This window comes from Falco cherrug, chromosome 11 (genome assembly GCF_023634085.1).
Source record: "Falco cherrug isolate bFalChe1 chromosome 11, bFalChe1.pri, whole genome shotgun sequence".
NCBI classification, from domain to species: domain Eukaryota; kingdom Metazoa; phylum Chordata; class Aves; order Falconiformes; family Falconidae; genus Falco; species Falco cherrug.
The window spans coordinates 16,294,381-16,315,375 of record NC_073707.1 but is presented as its reverse complement, the minus strand read 5'-3'; the positions used below and the strand labels follow the sequence as shown (position 1 = coordinate 16,315,375).

The following is a 20,995-nucleotide window of genomic DNA, read 5'->3' as shown; positions in this document are numbered from 1 at the left end:
GTTTTGTTTTGATTTTTTTTCATACTTGCTTTTTTAATTCTTCAGCCCTCCTAGGAGATCCTTTCAGAATGTCATTTCTTGAAATGTAGGATCATCTAATTTCCAACCTGCAAGTTTCTCATAAGTTTTGCCTGCTAACTGCATCAGTGCTGTCTTCTCATCTTAAATAATTTTTTTCTCCTGGTGTTTTACCCTTTGCACTTACAGAAAGCATTTATAACCTTTCTGTTGCCAGGCTAAATAATACTGGCTTTATTAGTCGCCTTCTGTAAGAGTACTTTTCTTTCAACTGGAATTCATCTCTCTTGACCAAGGCCAGCTGTGATGGGATAGAGTATTCCAGATAAATACTTCTTTTGTACAAAAGCACTGGAGAATTCTCAGTTACTCTGTAATAGTATATATACTTAAGCATTGGTTCATCTTTCATACCCCCCCTCCTCTCCATTCTTTTCCAGTTATCACTATGTAAGTAACTGTAACATATAGTCACTAATGCTCATGTCAACTGACAAGGGCTTGGCTTATAGCAAAAGTTCTTGTTTTTAGTACTGAGATACAGGATCTCTGTGCTGCTTGGTGGTTTTGTACTTCATATTCGTATCATTGCAGAATTTCTCATTAGAATATTTTACTGTTTTGTACTTTTGACACATACTTACTATTTTGAGGGAGGGGAGGAGGAGATGAAATGGAGCTTTTAAGTCTTGATAGTTTGGAGAACAGCTCTGGCTTTAGATAATCGTATCACCTGGATAGTTATGCTGAAATAAGCAAGGCTGTAACAATAATACAGCTTTCATCTTATTTCATAGTTTCCTTTTATGGGTAATAGTCTGCTCATCATTACAAATGCTTTCTGCTGAAGTCATATGATGATGTGTTCTATTTGGATGCTACTTAACAGCAATTGGTTGTTTAAATGGTTAGGGATTTAAGAAAACAGAAATATAATAATGAAGGACCTCTCTTCTGTAAGCCTGGAAATAGTAGCAAGAGTCCTGAGTTCTGCCATCAAAAGATCTTTCACTTCTGGAATTTACTGGTGTCCTGTCATTACTGAAATCAGGGTTTCAAGATTTAATTCCATCACAAGTTTAAGGTTATTGCCTGTTTTCAAGTCTTATAAGTGTTTAAGCACCCATAGCTTACAGAAGCTGTCACTTTAAACTTTTTTGTTTTCCAGTGTGGGCCTCTGACTGCACATTAACAAAACCATGAATATCTTGAATCCAGCTATATCTAAAAGATAAAGTACTTAATCCAAAATATTCTTGCTCTTCTGTGTGTGTTTGAAACTGATAGGGGTGGAAAGCTCTAGTTTAATAGTCCTCATCAAAGAGTACTTGTACTCTTTTGCTAAACTCTGATTCAGTGAGGGTATCGATCTATCTATATATGTTCATAGAGTAAACAAATATAACTTCATGGCACTACTGACACAGTGGAGGAAGGTAGGCTGTCGTGAAAAGTATTTGGAAGAACCAGTCTTAAATCTTAGTTTCTCAGGAAGGGAGAAGGGCCTGTTCCTGGAAATACTGTGAATGCTAATGGGATCTCTTTTTAAATAGCATTTTAGTGTTTAGTTGTGGTTTTTTTTAAGCGAAGTGACAATTCTTCCTTACTGTGTTTTTTTTGGATCACTTCAGATTGAAGTACTTTAAATGGCTGACTTTTACCCTAAAATATCTAGTTGGCAGCTAAAGGCTAACAGGAAGAAAAAAACCAATATGCAGAATTGTGTCTAAGTGTTCAGCTTTTATACCATTAAATCTAGCTGAATTGTCATGAATGTTATAGGTATACCATGAAAGGCAGTTGCTCCCACAGGTACTGCTGTGTTTAGTTACCTTAAGGGAAGGTGGTCTAAAGATGTTAACTTGCAATACTTAAGCTTTGAACAGCTGAGGCAATGAAATAAAGGACCCAGAGTTTTGTGCCCATCGACTCATGAATGCTCCTCAGAGATCACAGTGTGAGACAAATAGAGAAGATGCAAACTACTGTACTTCTGGTTCTCAATAGCTTCTATGAGACATAAGTGAGCGTATCTTTGCTTTATATTATCCAACTCATTAAAAAAACCTACTTCAGAAGGATTTGGTCTTTCTGTTGACGATATCAGAAGTGGAAAGTGACTAAGGCAAGTCCAGACCTGTGACAAAGTCTTAAGTTTACTTAAATCAAGGTAGTTTGTTACTATGTAATAGTATTCGAGGTTATGGCAACAAACTAAATTTGCACCTACTCTTGGGGGTTTTTGCTGCATTGCTGGGAAGGTTGGTGGCCCAGTTACCAACTAATTTTAAAATACACATTTGTGGTTGGATGTAGTCTAAGCTGCTTTGTTTTTTATACCTGCATAGACTGGAGTAGTGTTTGTGGTGGGAGAGTAAAGGAGAAGCTGATGTAATTTCAGGTTGCTTCAGCAGAATTCAAAAACTTTTACTGGTGATGGTGATAGTTGGAAGTGTCAAGTTTTAAATAATCTATATAAACTTTACAGATGTAATTATTTTTTTTATCAGTTTCTGAAGTTTGTGCTGAATTCAAATACAGAACTGGTTTGCACAGGCATTAGAACGAAACTAATAGTGGTACTCTATCCCTGTACTTTCTGAGGTAATTGTCTAAACAAAGGGGTTTGAAATAATGTACTCTAAGGTAGGAACTTTGGATAAATATGTAGCAGTTGGAAAATAATTCCTATGAAGTACACATGACTTTCACTTAGGTTTTGTATCGGAGGAACTGACTTTCCTTTCTAATTTACTTAGACATCCTACTGAGTGCGGTCATCTCCTGGGAAACGTAGTTGGGTTTTTACTTCCTTCAGTACTGTTGTACTCTTTGTAAGATATAGTGGAGGTCAGCTGAAAAGCCGGTAGCGTTAATGCCCTAAAGTCTGGCTTGTTTAGATTTTTTTCTCCTTAGACTGTACTGTCATTTTGGTAGCAAGTTAAATCTTTTATGAAGAGTGTAAGGAAGTGTAATCACCATTAAGCTTAGTTAATGGAGTTACTAAAAAAAAAAAAGTGGTGAGCCCAGAATGTCTGTCATACTTGAATATGTACAGAATGTTTATGCTGTCATTTTAATTAATTAGAGAAGTATCCATTATAAAACACACACTACTATACCACATCTGAAATGTTTTTCCAGAAAATAAAAAAAGCACCCCTGAAACTGTCAGGTTCTTATCATTTAGCTATTTAATGTAGTAAATAGTCATACTAGTATATGCTAATAGCATATGCTGTCATTGATATTTGAAATGACAACACCAGACCGCTGTTTTGAAAATTCAGTGTTAGAAGCTTTATACCCTCCACTCTGTAATTAGTCAAAATAGGTATTTAATAGGAAATAGCTGAAAGTGTTTATTAATAGATACCGCAAGTTTGGTGAGCAGTGTCTTCATTAACTTTCAGTTCTGTGGGAGAAGTTTGTGCTGGATGACAGATCAAGCTGTCTTCAAACTGCAGTATACAGTATCTGTGTCCCAAAACTGTTCTGCCAGGGGAGCCTTTAAGTACAAAGAAACATACAAGCGAAGTTTGAAAGGCATAGAAGAAGGACCCAAAGTTAGTAGTAGTAATTTGGCATGGTAGCTAATGGGGATTGGAGGTGCTAGGAAATAATTTTTGGGAGAAAAGATTTGCTTCAAAGATATGAAGTGGGAAAGTAGACGTAGTAAAGATACTGTGATTACTAGAACACTTCATTGCTCATTAATTATATTTGGCATGGGGATGTGCATGCTCCTAGCTGAGTATCTTTGATTAGCAAAACAGATGTAGGATTAAGAAAGGCTGCAGCCTTTATGAAATAACTAAATTTTGCATTTGATAAGATAATGTGTAGAGGGGAGGAAAGGAAGAAACTGTGCTCACTTCTGGGCCTACAGGTATTTTCCTTCTTCCTTCATAAGCCTGCCTATTTCATATTCCTTCTTTAATCTGAAGCCACTCCATTCCCTGTGTGCTTTTTATTCAAGTGCTCCAAAGAGAGTTATTCTGTCTTGCGTTGTGATGAAGCTGCCCTCTCCAGTGAAATCTCAGTTTGTCTTGTCTCCCTTACTAGTGTGTTTTACTAAATGACTTAAAATAAATAGTAAAGAGGATGACATGCGGAATAGTTCTGAAGCTATATGAGTGTCTCATGGATACTTTTTTAAAGATAAAAAAAAACCCAAACCCAAAACAAAAAGGCAATACATCTTGCGTAGGAGTTAAGTAAAGTCTGCTTCCAATTCAGTATCATCTTCATGGAATGGGATTATTTTCATGTTTGCAAAAATGTCTCTCAGGAGCATGGCAAGATGGATGCATAGGTTTGCTCCGAAGTATTCTATTGTTGATGTACACACAAAATACTTAAAAGAAACACTGTTTTCCTTTTTTCTCTTCCTCACCATGTTATCTTCCAGTCCTAAGCAAGGCCAGGATCAATACGTGGTGTTCAGGGGTGGTAAGTTGTAGTTTTGCTCATAAGGCATAGTTAAGTGTTAGTGTAGGATTAAAGGTCACGTGTATGGGAGGCAACTCTTGAGTGGTCTGACTGGGTCACAGAGCAAATTGCAAGAGCAAAGACTTATCAAATCAGCTATTGTAATATCTACTTCTTAAATGATAGTTTTGGTGCTAAAGTCAACCTGTGGAAGGCTTACAGCTCTGCTTATTATATCAGAGCTGTAGAGAAGATTTGTATTCTTCTGACACGTGTTCTGTATTATTCTTAGGTTGTGAATCCTTTCAGTACATCAGAGAGCAGCAGTTTAGCTGGGAGGTAACAAAAAGCATTGAACAGATTTAGGTAGCATCTATTGGAAAATCTCGTTTCTAGGAAGTAGTCTTTCTTCTGACTCTGAAGCAATTGACTATCGGCAAGGAATTCAGTCTTTGGCATGAACCACCTGACTATGCTATGACCCTGAGGAAAAATAACTTATTAGTGTCAGCTTGTTAGTTTAGTGAACTATGAAATACAGGCATCATTGTTGCTTCTGCATGGAAAGTGTGTGGGTAGCCTAGGAGAGAGGAGGTAAAAGTTATTGGTGAGGTAAAGCAGAAAAAATGGGCTGGTGGTACTTGCACATATGGGAAGGAAGAGAGGAACTTTGTAGTAGGCTTTTTTGGTTGGTATTAAGGTTTGATGATGGTGAGTTGTTGTCTAGCTTAATTTTAAGGCTGAGTTTGACATCCTGCTAAAAAGTATTTGAAGGAGCTCTAATATTTACATTTGATCAATATTTAGATTTGCTCAAGTTCAGCATCTTAACCCTCTGTATTCAGGTTCTTGGGACGCTCATTTGCTCTTCCCATACTCTGTGATGCCCATGTATGATGCTTCATTCCACAAACTTGTTTTGTTCGTCTAATAACTAATAACACTAAAAAAGTGCGTATGTGCAGAGTGGAATAGACAGTCTCATCAAGGAAGTGTGCCATAAAGCTGAGTAATTCTTTAATAAAGCTTGGTACTCTGGCTTTTGACAACTTGTTCTATGACTGTAAAGGTTGGAACCTTCCAAAAATGCAGTTGTGGAAGCTAATATTTTATGTTCTTTACCATGAAAGAATAGCTCTGAGCACTGTAAAGTCCTGATCCTATCAGTGATAGGATCAGCTTAAAGACAGCTTAATCCTTAGTGTTTAACAGGTGTTTCTTTGGGAGTGACTTCCTTTTGTTCAGCTTTACACAGAACAGAACTTCTCTTCTGTTTCTGTCATGGTCATGATTCTCATACAAGGTAAATGTCTTTGTGCCTGTGTCAGTGATCTGGTATGTATATTGAGTTTACTTTTAATTACATCACTGCAAAGTATGTTGATGTATAAATTATTTTGTTTTGGTCGAGAATATGCATGTGTGACATATGATTCCAAGATGTCATTGGTTCGAGCCCTACCTAGTTTAGAAACTTTACATGTGTTTTAATGCATTTGTCATTGCAGTATCCTTGTGATAGCTAAGGATCCATATGCAGTTCCAGTGCTGAGGAAGCCGGAAACTTAACCTGTTTTAATTGGATTTCTTCCTCAACAACTACAATTAAACCACTTCCTAGATTATATCATGTGGCATAGGAATCTTGCTATACATCAGGCCTATGACCTTTTTGGTGCAGCATTTGTTTAGAAGTCTTGGTTCAGGAGGGTACCATCATCTGCTTGAGATGTCTCAACAGACATCAGCTTGAGTCAGTGCTAAAATCCAGTTATTAGAAAAACAAAAGGAAAACTCCCAAGATCCTCCTGATTTATCCAAAACTCAAAAAGATATTTTGAAGATACAAAGACTTGAGACCCATTCTAGTTAAATAGAAAACAGGTGAGTACTCCCCTTCCCCTGGAAACATTTTTTTTTTTTTTAATTTTTGGTTTTATCTTTGAAGTGTTTCTCTTTAAGACATACTAGTATGAATGAACAGGCTTCTCAACTTTTGGCATTTCTGTATGTAACCTAGTTTCAGGCTGAATATTAACAAAATGAAGATCCAGTCTCCTCCCTCTTTACCTTGTTTTCAAGGTAGATCTGCACTTAAGCCTATAATCTTGGGTTTATCTGTGGCACTTGTCTGGTCTGCAGGTACAAGTCAACTGTTTTTTGTGGTTCTTCTAGCAGTAACTTCTGTAAGATCCAGTTTCTGAATTTCTTCATTCTACTGGCTAATTAAAGGCCTTTTTTTTTGTTGGTTTTTTTTTTTTTTTCTTTCTGCCTCCCTCCTAGTTGTCTAGAAGACTGCAGAGATCATCTTATGCTAATTTAGACTTTGGGTGGTCAAATCATGTTTTGCTAGCTGTTGAGCTTACCAGGTTTCTGTAATTTAAGACACCTTTGTAAAAGTTGATTAGGAACTTGGCAGGGCTTAGGCAACCTGCCATGCTGCAGCTTGGGGCATGTATTGTCTAACAGGCTCTGCAGGTAGGACATGGGTATGTACCGTATCAGTATTTGTCTTGTGCTATTGCTCTTGATTTTACTTAAGGGCTGCACGTGCCAGATGCAGGTGAATGGCAGACTACAAATAAAGTACAGTCTGGTCCGTAAGGTTAGAATCGGGAAGAGGCTTGGTGTTGTAGCAGTAGGTTCTGCATTCAGACTCATAATGTTGAAGTAAATGGAGCTATGCAGCTCGAAGGCAGCTGAATGTTAAGCACTGGGCAGGACAGACTTAGGAGTGGGTCATGATTTTGGGTACTTTTTGGTTCACTTTCATGACAATAAAATCAGGCTTCTAAACTGAAATTTGCACTAATCTCTCAATTGACTTTTTTCTTCACTGGTAATAAATGCCCCCTGCCCCAACTTTGCTGCACCTGTTTACTTGGTCTTAACTTGACCACCTATCTGCTAGCTTGTCTTCATTTTTGGCAGTGTCACAGATTTGTACTTCATGAAGGATTCTGTGCCTTTGTTCGTGTGGTCTCACAGAAGGTAAAAACTCCTAATTCAAATTCATTCTCCTCTTCTGAAGAGAATGTTCTCCCTCATGCTTGCCAGGCAGCATGTGGCTTTTTTTAAAAAAAAAATGTTAGTGAAAGCTTAAGTCACTGCACAGATAGTGAATTTTGGCTCCTACTAAGTAAGGGTTTCTAGGGAAGCTGAAAATGAAGGACAGATGAGGTTTTGCTTCTGTTGCATGTGATTTATTTTTTTTGTTGTTGTAAGTCTGTTGGAAACAAAGAATTGACATCAATTCACTCTGGGTACAAATAGCAGAGCTTTGGTCAGAATTTGGCAGCTGGAATTCTTCTTTTCCCTTGAAGAGATACTGGTTGCTTTTGTTTAATTTAAAAAAAAAAAAGAAAATTGAGTAGTATTTCCATGGCTGCTAACGAGTTGGAACCACGGTTGTATTAGCACCAGGTAGCAGAATTGCATACTGAGAGTCTCATAGTGTATAAACTTCTCTGTCTAGCAGCTTGTCAGTAAGTAGCAGTAATTTTAAAGTTCCCGTAGAAGTAAAGTCAGTCTCTTGCTATAGGATCCAATTTGGCAGAGACATTTTGCTCTGTGACACAAGTGTACAGAAGAAAAAACTTTGAACGTACCTATTGCTCACTTCTTCCCTTTTTTCCCCATTGCTGTGCTGAAAGGGAAAGAGATCTGTCAACAGAGACAAAAACTGCTTCGGTGCTTTGCAGCTAATGTTTGCTATGTTTATATGTGCCTGTTCCCTGTGTGTTATAACAAATGTTTCATGTTATTGAGATGGCTTAAATATCTCTAGGCTTCTTAAGCTGAGCTGTTGCTGGCTGACTTGTACCTATCCAGATAAGACTAATCTTTTACTGAATACAGGTAGAGTCAGAAGTTTCTGGGTTCTTATGCTTTTTGGTAATCTTCATATTTTTTTTCAGAAAAAAATTAACTACTGCAAAATTGACCGACTTAAGCAACAGAACTTAAAATAGAACACTAAGAACAGAGAAATTACAGGTGTTGTAAACATGAAAATATTTTCTTGAAGTGTTGAGTCCTGGCATTCTGCCACTGAGAGAGCATTCCCTTTGTTAATGAATTCAAGTCAAACCGTACACTGATGGAGAACTTACTGAGCTAGTTTAGACGTGTTAAAAGTGGTGACATGGAAAGGTGCCATGAGCTAGGTAGACTAGTTGTACAAATAATCTGATACACCTGAACTTACCTTTGTATCCCGTACAACCATATACAGAATAGAACATGAGCAGCATTTTTTTTGTTCCTTTAAATTGTCCAGCTGAACAAGAATGTTCTGTTAACTTCTGCAGGTGCTTTTTTTTTTTTTAGTTAACTTGTGGCCCTTCCCTCCATCCATAGGTTTCTCTTGGTTCTTGAGCTATTTAAATTCTTGTGAGGCACAGTTACAACTGACTATTCATCAGTTGTAAAGCCATCTGCTAACAGTACCTGTGCTACAGTTTTGGGTAGTGCTCTGTTTGCTATTTGTTTTACTTTTCCACAGCCCAAAAGGACTCACTAGAGTTCTGGCTGTGGTGTATAGGCAAATCCACTGCTCTCCTAAACCAGTGATGTGATGGGTGCTGGGTCTCAGTAATCTTTATGGAACAAGGTTTTAAGCTTCTTCCAGGTCACTGAATATATCTTCAGTTTGCTTTCTTGTATCAGGCCCAGTGAAAGGTCTCTACAGTCTCAGACTTCAAATTCAACTGACCTGCTTTGAAGCATGAGAGGCCATTCAGCTTCTGCAACTCGGAAGATCTTCCCTGTGTCACAAAACTATTCTTAACACTGGAGCATGTGATAGCATGTATATAGAATTTTTTTTTTTTTTCCTCTTCGACAATACTTCTGAGTTCCCCAGACTATGTATTATCAAGCTATGGTATCTTTTGCACAGATACCTTCCAGTACTTTCACCAGACAGTAGCCAGTAGATACAGTGCTACTCTGTTGGCTTGGGTACATGGTATATGTAACCTGTTGGATCACACAGCCCTAACAGCCTGAGCATTCCTCTAGTGAGAAGTGTTGTGCACCTTTTGAGAGTAATTTTCAGTGTTCTTATCTCCTGTGGGAACCTGTAAATCTTCAGTCTGAGGCAATGAATATTGTAACTGCCAGTTAGCAGTGTAGTTCTGTGTAATTCTGAACCATGAGATCACAAATGAAGGTATTCTTATCTCCTCTCCCTTCCTCTTCCGTGCCAAGACTTTTCCCAGTCCTTGTAGGTCATTACGGCATGTATGCATAGATGCAGCCTAGAGAATTCTAACCTGGTGGTATATCCTTTCCAGTTCCTAGCCACTTATTTTGCTGATTCTGTGAAGGTGAGCTTCATTGCCACTATCGGCTAGAAGGCTAGGCAAGGTCTAGGCTCTTGAAAGACTGTTTAAGGGAAAGTCTTCTGATGGCTGTTTGTTGTAAAGTCAGTGGAATAAGGTGTAGCTCTGGCTCCTTTACTCCCCCCCCCAGTGGATTCCATAGCTTGAGTATATTTATGGCCTACTGGTGTTTGAGAAGTTTTCTGCTGTAGCCATACCTCTTTTAATATATGGGGTATTTTTAGGAATGGTTAAGAAGTCCTTCCGCTAATGATTACAGAGTAGCTGAATTAAAAAGAACTAGTCCATTGTAAGTGAATCTAGGAAGAATATTGTGCTGAAGCTTCTTTTTTTTTTTGTCAGCAGTTTGAAAAGATCTGTTGCTGGCTAACAGCTTATGTATTGTATAAAGTTACCCAGTGTAAAAACAGACATGAGTTAGTCCTAAGTCTATAATGTCTTTGGTGACTGGACTGCTGTGATATTTGTAGTTTACATGCCCATTTTACTTCCTCCTCATAGTCTGGGTTACTGGATTATGTTTTTGAGGAACTGAAGGGGAGGGAATGTTTTCTGAGCTATATGCGATTGCAGTGAGCAACAGGCTGAGAGGTTGTCCTTGGGGGGATGGGAAGTGTGTCTTTGCACACCTGTGCATCTACACAGATCTGAGATCTTGTGTTACTTAAACTGACATCTGTTGCATGGGTTCTTATCAAATGCTTCTGCTGAAAATACTGTTTTTCATATATATATATATATATAGTCTGTTAGTGATATCTCCATGCTTCTGTATTTGTCATGATGGTTTGATATCTTAATTTGTGATTATGTCTGTCTTCCCCCCCCCCCCGCCGTCTTCAGGGGAAATCTCGTGATTCACCTTTTGCCTTTCTGCTTTTGCTCAGAGCTTGGAATATATTTTATCATCATGGTTGGAAACTGTCACTTCTCAGCAGAATGAGAGATCTCTAGTATAATCTAAGGTCCTACTTTAAACAGGAGGTTGGACCAGGTATCTTGAGAGATCCTTTCCAGCCAGGACTTTTAGAATGTTTCAAACTTAACTCTTGTACTCCAGCTGAGCCCTGTGGTTTGAAGAGGAGTTTGCTCTATATGCTGTTAAACTTTGCTTGTCTTGCTGTCAGTATGTTTTAATTGCTTCCAAGAGAACTGATTAAAGTGATGCAGCTCTTTCACTTTGTAGCAATTTTGTACTAGAAGAGGTGCAGAAAACTGTTTCCTTAACACCCAACATGCTTGTTTTACAAAGAAACTGCCTTGATACCTACTTGTCTGTCTTCCCAGCATTCAGGTAATATTACAGTACTAGAAGGCTGTATAATATTGTTTGTCGTGAAGATTTTCTTCCTGTGTACTGAATTTGTTCTAGTTTGTGTGTCTGTGCATGTATTTCTGTGTGTAGGTTTTTTCTTTAGTATTGGAAAGGGAGAATAAAAAATAATACAGTCCAGCCTAATGTATAATTCACTGATTTTGTGTGCTTTTTTGCATCAAAGGAAGTTAATCTGATAAAAGTAATCACGTGACTCTTACATCATCAGATGCAGTGCAGCAGGTAAGCTTTAGTGTACTCTAGCATCTTTAAACCATGTAGACATCTTATGGCTGTTTACGGGGAGAAGGTAGAAATGGAAGCAGATAAGCAGTGTTGCTTTTATTCTTCCAACATAGGAAGAGCAAGCTTTGTTGTTCCTTAAGGCTCAATGCTTTCATGCAGCTGAATAACCCAGGATTTGCGTGAATGCAGCTGCAATTGATACACCTTTTTGTATCTTACAGCACCTTGCAGTTCAAGGGACAATATCTTTTTTTTCCCCTGTTTGTGTATAGAAATTCCCTGTCAGGAGGAAGGGAGGGATGATGAGACTATTGAGATGTCACTGAAAAATTTTCTAGGAAATCTTCAGGATGTTGTTGTACCCACTCCCTGAATTATTCTATGAACTACTTCTACAAGCAGAAGGCACAAGATGCTGCTAAACTGAGAATACAACCTTCTGCCTGCATGGAGCTTTGACGTGAAATTTATGTTTGGAGGTGAGGACTGCAGTGGAAAAAGAACTGAGCAGAGTGGATAACCATTGAATTTTGAGTACAGTGAGGAAGAATATTGTGTTAAAATCTGCTGCACAAGACTGTTGAAAGCAAGTCAAGACTAAAGAAAGACTAAAAAGTTATCTTAACTAATTTCTGAGTCAACTGGTGAAGTAGTACAAGTAATTGAATGAGTGCTTGCAAGGGAAGAAAACAGGCGTGCATGTTTGTGGGTAAATGATGAGAACCTTTTGAGCAGCAAGCAAAAATGAGGTGCAGCTATGAGATCAGTTTAAAATGAAGGAAAGAGGTCCAAACCAATTCTGCTGTTAAACCATTTGCATTAAGTTCTTCAGTTGAATTGCAGTTAGTCTCAACTCTTAAATGCATTGTATGCTTATATATTTAGAATGTTGCTGCTACCTTAACTGGCTAGACTTGTTACAGATACAGCTGATGAAGTAAATTAATGTTATCTATGTTGAAGGAATAAAAATCTGGAATATTAGACGTAACATTATCTGAGAAGTATGCTGAACACTGGATTCTGGATGGCAGGATGGGCAGCTTGCTAGAAGAAAATGTTCTGAACTTAGAAGGCATATAAACATCCTCCTGTCTTTTACTTTGTGCCCCCCTTTTGCCTAATACTGACTTCAGGGCAGTAAGTCTTTGCGATTTTGAGATTTGGTGCAGCAGCATCAAGTAAGGCACTGGGGTTTTTTTGTGGCCAAGGTACAAAAGAAGAAAGTATGCTGACCAGCAGATAACAGGTATTTTAATGGAGTATTATAGACAGAAGTGCTAGTCATATCCTTAAATATTTAGGAGTTAGGACTTAAAGAGCCTGAAAAAATCTTGCACTAGCAATACTATTGCATAAAACCTAAAACACCAAAAAAACCCCGAACAAAAACCCCAGGAACCAAAACAAACACCTTAAACAAGTTCTAGAGCTCATCTAAGTAGACAAAGCCTATTTCTTGTGGAAGGAAAGGGGTTAAATTCCATTTTTACAGGGGTTGTTACCAGTTTGCCTTGTTATGCTGTTAGTGGCCCTAGAGCCTGTTTAAGTGCTTCATTTTACTCATTCTCTTTCCTCTCTGTGGCCTACATCGCAATAGGCTACGTCACCGTTCCCAATATCCTTCAGGGAGTGGTTTTGGGTGTTAAGTTAAAAGACAGCACAGGCTTGTTCTATAGCTGTCCGTGTCCTCTGCTTCAAAGACGTGGAGAAGTGTCAGTTGCTTCCTGTTGGCTTCTCTATGAGAAGAAAGGTAAAGGCTTCACTGCGTGTTAACAGGTGGCTTTTTTATCTTGTGTTCCTGTGGAACCTCTCCAAGTAATATGCTGGCTATACGTTAGCTGTAGTTTTCTAATAGGTATGTTAGGTCTACTGAAATTCTAGTTGCCTTCCTATACTGTAACAAAGATGGCTGTTAATGGTAATCAAACGGCATTTACTACAACTCAAGAATACTATGCTAGATAATAACCATTAGATGCCAGTGCTGCTAGATCTTCTCAGAAGATACCTTGTGGGTTTATTTGAAATACCGATTTTTAGAATTCATCCTCAATCTAAAGAGTCTGCTTATGAGGGAAGCATCTGCAGGCCAGTGCTTACAGGTAGGAATATGGAATTGTGAAACACTAATTAAAATGGCTTGTTTACAGAAAATTTTATGCTAGAAGTTCACAAATTGCAAATCCTGTCAACTGCAGCGTGGAGGTCTGATGTATAGTTGTAGCTTTTTCTTATTGTGTGTGTGGAGAATGCTTGATATATTTTAAGACAACTTCCTCAATTGTAACAGGACTGCACTGGGGTATTCAGTCGATCTATCAGGTTGCATATCTCCTTTGAAGGTAGGTATGTAAAGAGGGAGATGAATAAGCTAGGTGCTGGGAGTGAGTCTTACAGATGGAGTGACAAGTCTGAATGAGAACAGTTCAGACCTGGGAACCTCGGGAGTCTCTTCTTGTTCTAGCATGTGGAAGACACCATTGTGACCCACTGAAAAGTTCCCTTCCCTACTGGACTAACTGGGTATGTGGTATTCTGTGGCTTCATATGCTTGCAGTGAGACTTAATGTTTTGACGTTAAAGGTTGTAGCTGAATCATGAAGCAGCATTATATTTAAAGGCAAACTGGAAATCATATGGTAACACACTACACAATAAGAAATGCAGTTATGTTAGCTCTGGACATCATCTTGACTTGGCAGATGCCTTGCAGAATAAAACAGCTGCCATTTCATACTTCTATGCAGCTGAAAATGTCATGTGTATGACAACACACTATCTGCATAGCTTCTAAGCATAGCCTACTTAAAGTGGCTGGCTGACCCAGACAGATGAACATTAAAGTTTCCCTAGACAGCACCAGGACTGCCTGCATGAAGTTTTCTTCAGCTGACCTAGCAGAACTCTGGGGTGAGTGTGTGTTCTTCTTGCAGCCAGTGCAAGGCGATGTAATAGATCTATGGCAATCATTTCGTGGTATGAATGACAGTTTGATGTTGATACCCAATTTCAGCCTCAGCAGACCTTTGTACAGGAGGTAACACTGCTCCCTCCTTTAAGAAAAGGCACAAAAGGTGCCTCCTTGCTGATGTTTATGAAGAGGTGTTTTTTTCATTTTGTGTTTGAATACAAAGAGATGAAGAGAGAATGCATGATGGCATTTGACAGTGCCTGTGATTAACTTCAGCAAGACCCTCTAGGTAGCGCTGGAGCCCTGGCCAGCTTTCAGCCTGGTTAATGCTAGGCTTGTTGTCTCGTATCTGCGGTGTACTCTGAAGAGAATGCTAGCACTTATGCTCTCCTAAACCTGATTAATCTGGCTGTACAGCAAGCTGGCATAATTTCCAGCTATAGCAGGCTTTTTTTGTTCCACTGTAAAGTATGTAGATTGTTATAAAGTATTAGTATATGAAATTGTAGACTGGAGGTGTTCTGTATTATTTAAAAGCTTTAAACCTTCCTGTTAGTGGGAATATTTGCTATGATTAAGGAGTTAAGGTAAGAGAAGGAGTTTCTCAGTTTCTGAGAAGTAGGGTTTACAGGTATCTCAACTTCCCAGTCATCAAGGCTTCTAGCTATGAGGTTCATTAAAGAACTGTAGTTTGTGGGATGGTGTATTTTATACTCTTACATTCTTTCAAATTCTTAATGGTTTGCTAATTTATCTGACTTTCCGCTTTTTCTGTCTGCAGCTGTGTTGAACCTCTTAGTGGAAAGAACACAAAGAACTTTAGAAAGATGCTTTTTGGCTCTTGTGATATGGGGAATTAGCTTGAGGAGCAATTCTTCTGCCTGACTTGTATTCTTGTTTGATTCCTGAAGCTTATCCTGCAGTGGTTGGAAAGGACCTTAAAGATCATCTAGCGCCAATCAGCCTTCCATGGGCAGGGACACCTTCCACTAGACCAGGTTGCTCAAAGCCCTATCCAACCTGGCCTTGAACACTTCCAGGGATGGGGCATCCACAGCTTATCTTAAATATTTCTGGCATGCTAACCAGGAGCTTTTAGTACTAGGTTGTATCATTACAGTATAACGAGATTGAGTCTGAGCTAGCAAAGTCCTGATCACTTATTTCTTGCGCTGTGCAGGTGTCTTGATCATTTATATGTGTTCCTTTTGGTATTGTACTAGGTATGTGAAGTAACGTTTGCGTAATACAGATTTATGTGCCTGGTTTCTTATGGCCTGACAGTAAAATGGAATAATTTAGGATTATTTTTTTCCTATTCACTTCTGTTCACTTCTATAGGCTCTTTCAGAGGAATAGTCTATCATAGTCAAGTGTTGTCTGGCTTTACTGACAATGCCAGATCTTGAGAGTTATTTAACTAAGGCTCAGTTCAAATTCAAATGCCTCCAGTTATCTGTAGCTGAAACGTTTTAAACTTTTCCCTGGCAGACTTCTTGCTTACTGTGCTATAGATATAATAGGTACTGAGTCAGCATATAGACTATTGTGTTCTTAAACCTGGTTTTTTTTTTTCCTTCTTATGACTCTTTTCACCTGCAAATACCTTTTTTACCAGATTCCACACAATCAGAAACAGTAAAACTGGATTTGCTAGTTGTGGTCCTGTTGCTATGCTGTCTATATAGAAATACCAATTTAGCACAGGATATGAAAGTTACCTTAGCTTCTCAGTGAAGTGAGGCTTGTTCTTGAAATATCTCTGTTTCTGGGGACTGCAGCTGGGTGTTATGGTAGTCTTCCATAAATAACTACCAAAATAATACATATAGACCTGTAGCAGTCACAAAGCAATTCCAAAAGTAGTAATACAAAGTCATAATTGATTATTTTTTAAAATAATTCTGTACACTCATTAATTCTTCTGTCTCAGATACCTTTTCCTGCTAATTAAGCTCTCATGAGTAAGAAGGTCTTGCTCATTATAGCTAGATCTCTTTTCCGGAATTACTGTGTGTCTTTCTTTACACAAATGACAGTTGCATAAATCTGACTAGACAAAGCAGCTGTTTTACAAGCACGGTAGTTTACGTCTGTAATCTTGTGGATACTGCTGATTATTCCTGAAACTGTCATTGTCATCTCCCACAATGAGTTAAAATACTGGAATACTATTGCTCTGTCAAGCATTGAGTTTTCCTAGTCAGTGTGCTTTGTCTTAATGTTGACAAATACAGGTTCTCCTAAACCGCATTTGTCTTTGTCTCCTTAAAATAGACACGTGCCAGAAAAGAAGCATGTCATCATAGAATAATTTGGGTTGGAACAGACCTTTTAAAGGTCATCTAGTTCAATAGGTCATCTGTATGCTATATATACAGAAAAGTGGTTGCTCTGTATCAAGGATCTAAATGCTCTTGAGAAGAATCTTGGCCTGTATGTCATAACTAAAAATTGCCTAAAGGTTTTTGTCTTAAGTTTTTTGTGTTTTGCACATGCCTCTTCAGGCATGGCTGTGAGTCTTCATGTCACGTGTCCTACAACTGTATCTCTCTTTTCTTTCAGTGAATGATAGTGTCTAGAAAGGGTATGTCCCTTCAGGAGAGAGGTGCCAATGTCCAACCGGCCTAATAACAATCCAGGGGGGTCACTGCGACGTTCACAGAGGAACACTGCTGGGGCCCAGCCACAAGACGACGCAGTAGGAGGAAGGTATGACTGTTATTTATGACTGTGTTCTAATATATAAAAGCAAAATGGATGTGATTTAATTGAAGTCTTCCACCCTGCAGTCCAAGCACTGAAACTTAGTGAAATGTTTTTGCCCCTGAAATGCTATCTGTACTGTTATTGCATGGGATGAAAACATGGATAACTGGCTATCATGCATGTTCAGCATAGCAGTAGTAGCTTTATGGGGAAAAAGCATAACTGAGCTGTATTTCACAAGTAACAGGTAGTTTCGAATTCATTCCCCCTCTTCCTTTCTGGGTAACAAAACTATGTGGGGGAATGGGACAGGGACACTCTGGTATGTGAAATTTGGGAGTATCTGTGCCCTGTCACAGAAGTCTGAGTAACTGGCACCTCTGTGTTGCCTGGTGCTGCATATTAATCCTGTGCACATTTGAATAATTTAAGAAAAAAAGGCTTGCCATCCTTTAATATACTTGTACTTTGAGTGAACAAGTGGGCCAGGTTGTATTTGTTCTGTAAGTGGTTGGCTCTACAATGCAGAACAAAGAAGATCCTTGAAACTTATATCTGGATGCTGACTGTATAATTAATGCAATGTCCTTTAAGGAATTAAGAGTCTTCATCTGAGTGTAGCCTGTATGGATAAGTCTCCCTTGAATTTTGTTAAAATATTAGTCTAGTGAAGAAAGGTTATAGTATTATAGTAGGCAGCATCTGTCTGTATTCTACTTCTTCAGGTGTTTCTGGTGCAGTCATTTTAATGTATGTATCTTGGCCTTGGGTTTTTTGGTATAAGAGTATTGTGCCACTGACCTGCAATATTTTAAAACAAAAAAGTTTGTTACTGTGAAGAAATCAGGCCATAACATATAATGAAGACAAGGTGTATTTCTTACTAGTACAAAGTCTGACTGAGAACAAGATCACTGTTGAATAGATGAAGGAGAACAGCTGTTCTTCTAAGGAACCTTGTGGGGAATAATTCAGTCTGCAAAACACAGCTTCACTTTTTTCTGAACTGGTCTACTGTACAAATGGAAAACCAGATGATAAACACAAGGTTTCTGTCCTGGGCTTCTGCTGTAGCATAGAGAGAGGAAAGTTGCTGTGTTATGTAGCTGATTATTTTGCAAGCTAGAATTGCTTTGGAGAATACCTGTTTAACTGAGGCACAGTGAACCTTTCATTCCATTCTGTCTGTTCCATGTTACCTCTATATCTGAATGGATGTTGAGGTTAGATATTGCCCTACCAACTCTTTTCTTTACACTGAATTTGGCCTGGGGTGAATAACCCTCTGCCTAGAATAAATAATTAGAAGCAAGTTATTTGGGCATGGTGTGGGGGGTTCTTCTTCAGATATCTACTGTTTATTCAGATTTTATAGCAGAATGCAAGACAGAACCTCTACAGCAAGTCAGACAAATTGAAGAATTTTAGGGGTAGCACTGTTCTCTTGTGAGAAAGTTACTCATCTGGTGTTTTGGTGTATTGTGATCTGCTACTTATGCTATCACACAGTGATTTAAGATGCAACTTGTCTTAAGATGTCTGCACCTCTTCCACTCCTCACCAAATCTGTGTCCATCAGACTTCCAGGAGCAAGACTGTACTGCACTCTTGAGCTATGTTAGACCTTTATTGGAGCCAAAGCTCTTTGCTTAGTAACGAGGATGGAAGCTTAAAGTCTTCCTTGAAAATGTGGTCTCCCCTACCTTTCCATCTTTGAAGAAGCATGTTTGGTTGGCAAAGTGTATAAAAAGACCTGGATAAAGCATGGTGGTTAATATAAAATTTATAATGATTTCAGTTTCTTCTGCTGTCTTCTGTATCTCCTCTTCAGTAAGCTGCTGAGCAGAAATGGCTATTGTACAAGGAATGATATAAGACATCTATAGAGTCCTTGAAATTTTTTCTAAATTAAATGGAGGTAGACAGGCACTCAGGTAACAGTCACTTACTCTCTGGTTGCCTGTCTTTAGACATAAGCATCAGGTCACATCCTTCTATGCGTCTAGTATGCAGGGGGATATTGTGTTATAATTCTGCTGCTGAACAGCACATAGACATATCTAGAGATCACAGCTTGATATACCCTCTTCATTATGCCTTGCTGTACTCTGGTGATACATGCTGCTTTAGCTGCTGTATCTAAAAACAGCCAACCAACCCCAAACCAGTGAACAACTTCTTCCCCTACCCCAACACACCTCTTCCTACATAAGTTTTCTTGGGGGCACCTGAGACACGAACATTTTCAGTCATTTTTTCTTGCATTTGTCATCTGTAAAGTGAAACGCTTCCATTTCAGCTGTGAAATCATTTAAGTAGAATGAACTAACTGTAGAAAGACCCGTTTCAATGATATGCTCATGTTGTGCAAATAACTGTGAACTTAAGATGCATCTATGTTAGTATTTTAGTTTGTTTGGAATGTTCTTTTGAAGCAAGCCTGTTATCCTCACCTGCTGTGCTTTGGCTAACATCATGGAATAATCTTGGAGTGATTAAATTGGAATTGTTTTGGATGAAACTAAACTGGAAGTTGTGCTCTAGGAGAGCAGTTCATGCATCCTGGTCACTTGTGGTTTTAATCTGGCCTGCTTTGGGGTAGAAATCATAGAAGTGTATAGAGATGGTAATGGCAACTAGCTTGCTTTACAGATTTTCTTTTGTTGATTTGTACTACTTGTTGATGTCATTGTGCAGACAATGAGATGTTATTCACCTGCTTCTAAATCCACTTTTTAATTAAAAAACAACCCCCAAAAATACACATACACACAGAGGAAAATTTCCCCTCTGCCCCCCTTGCTCCAAAAAACTAGTATTGTAGAGGGAGTTAAGCAGTAATGTGAGTCTGTAAAGGGTTGTTGCCTCATGCCTAAAATAAGCCACAAAGTTTATAAGCAAACTTAAGGGCCACACCTACTAAAGTGTTGGGGAAGGTTACTTCACTTTGGTCATAGATACGCAATCATAACCCTTCGAGCAAGGACAAGTTTTGATGCTGTCTGAACTTGTGTACTTGGTTATATTTCTGCTTTATATAAATAGCTTTCTAAATGGTGGAAATGCAACAGCTTTTTTCTTAAAGCTGTCTTGTGGCTAAGGTGCATGCATTTTCAAAATACAAGTTAAGCAACAAAAGTTTGCAGTTTGTGCAGATTGTCACTCGTACCATGATTTTAGGCTTTAATGTGAAGTCCACAAATCTAATGTGAGTGGTTGTATAGCCAAATGGTAACAGCCTTAACTTTGTCTCTTACCCTCTGACTGGAGTGAACACTGCAATAGACTTCAGCTGAGGAAGGCGTTAAAAAGGAGAGAGGCTGGAGAGTGACATCACTTCTAAGCTGAAATGCTAATGCATGTCCTTCTATAGTCTTTGACCTCTTTGCAGCTTAAAGGCCTTTTGTTAACTTATCAAGTTAGCTTGCTCAGTGGCTACCAGTCACTTGCATGAAGACTTTGGAAATTAACCTGGAAGCAATGCAAACCTGTTTTCCTCTAGACTGGGCTTATTTGATACCAATCTAATAACATCTGTACTTGTAGTTGAAATGAGTGGGGGAAATGAGTTGAAATGAGAGAGTGTTTTCTGCTGGAGTTTTACTAGCAATTTTACACTCAACACAGTAACCTCATAGGACATTTGAGTGTTTGATTTTTACAGTTGCCTTTTTTTAAAAAGCAAACTGATGCTAGGCTCACAGGCAGTGTAGAAAGATTGTTGTAGCACAAATTGGAAGTAAACTTAGCATCTATGATATGTGGCTTTCTTTAAAAGAAGTGAGGTGTGTGTTTGAAAACAGATTTGTAAACTGGTGAACTGTTTTTGCTCTCCATGTATGCACATAACCAAACTGGCCTTGGTGAAGTTGGACTAATATGTCCATTTTCTATCATCAGTAGTGATGTTGAAAGAACTCTGTGCTTTGGATGACTCTGCTCTTGTGGATATTATCATTCTTACTGGTTTTACTACCAAATTGAAAAGTATTCAGTGTTATCCTCCTAATTTAGAGT

The 20,995-nt window shown here is 38.6% G+C and overlaps 1 protein-coding gene across 10 annotated transcripts in view; it reads left to right on the top strand.

Moving 5' to 3' along the window:
* The window catches only part of TRIP12 (thyroid hormone receptor interactor 12), a 79,575-nt gene that overhangs the window by 9,619 nt on the left and 48,961 nt on the right, over positions 1-20,995 (top strand). For 9 of the 10 annotated variants that reach the window (XM_055724016.1, XM_055724014.1, XM_055724011.1 and 6 more), the window contains exon 2: positions 16,835-16,981. In XM_055724016.1, coding sequence (XP_055579991.1) covers positions 16,884-16,981 — 98 coding nt within the window. In that variant the 5' untranslated portion in view covers positions 16,835-16,883. Of the gene's footprint in view, positions 1-13,822; positions 13,882-16,834; positions 16,982-20,995 lie in introns of those variants that run through there. The other variant, XM_027811850.2, reaches the window with a different exon arrangement.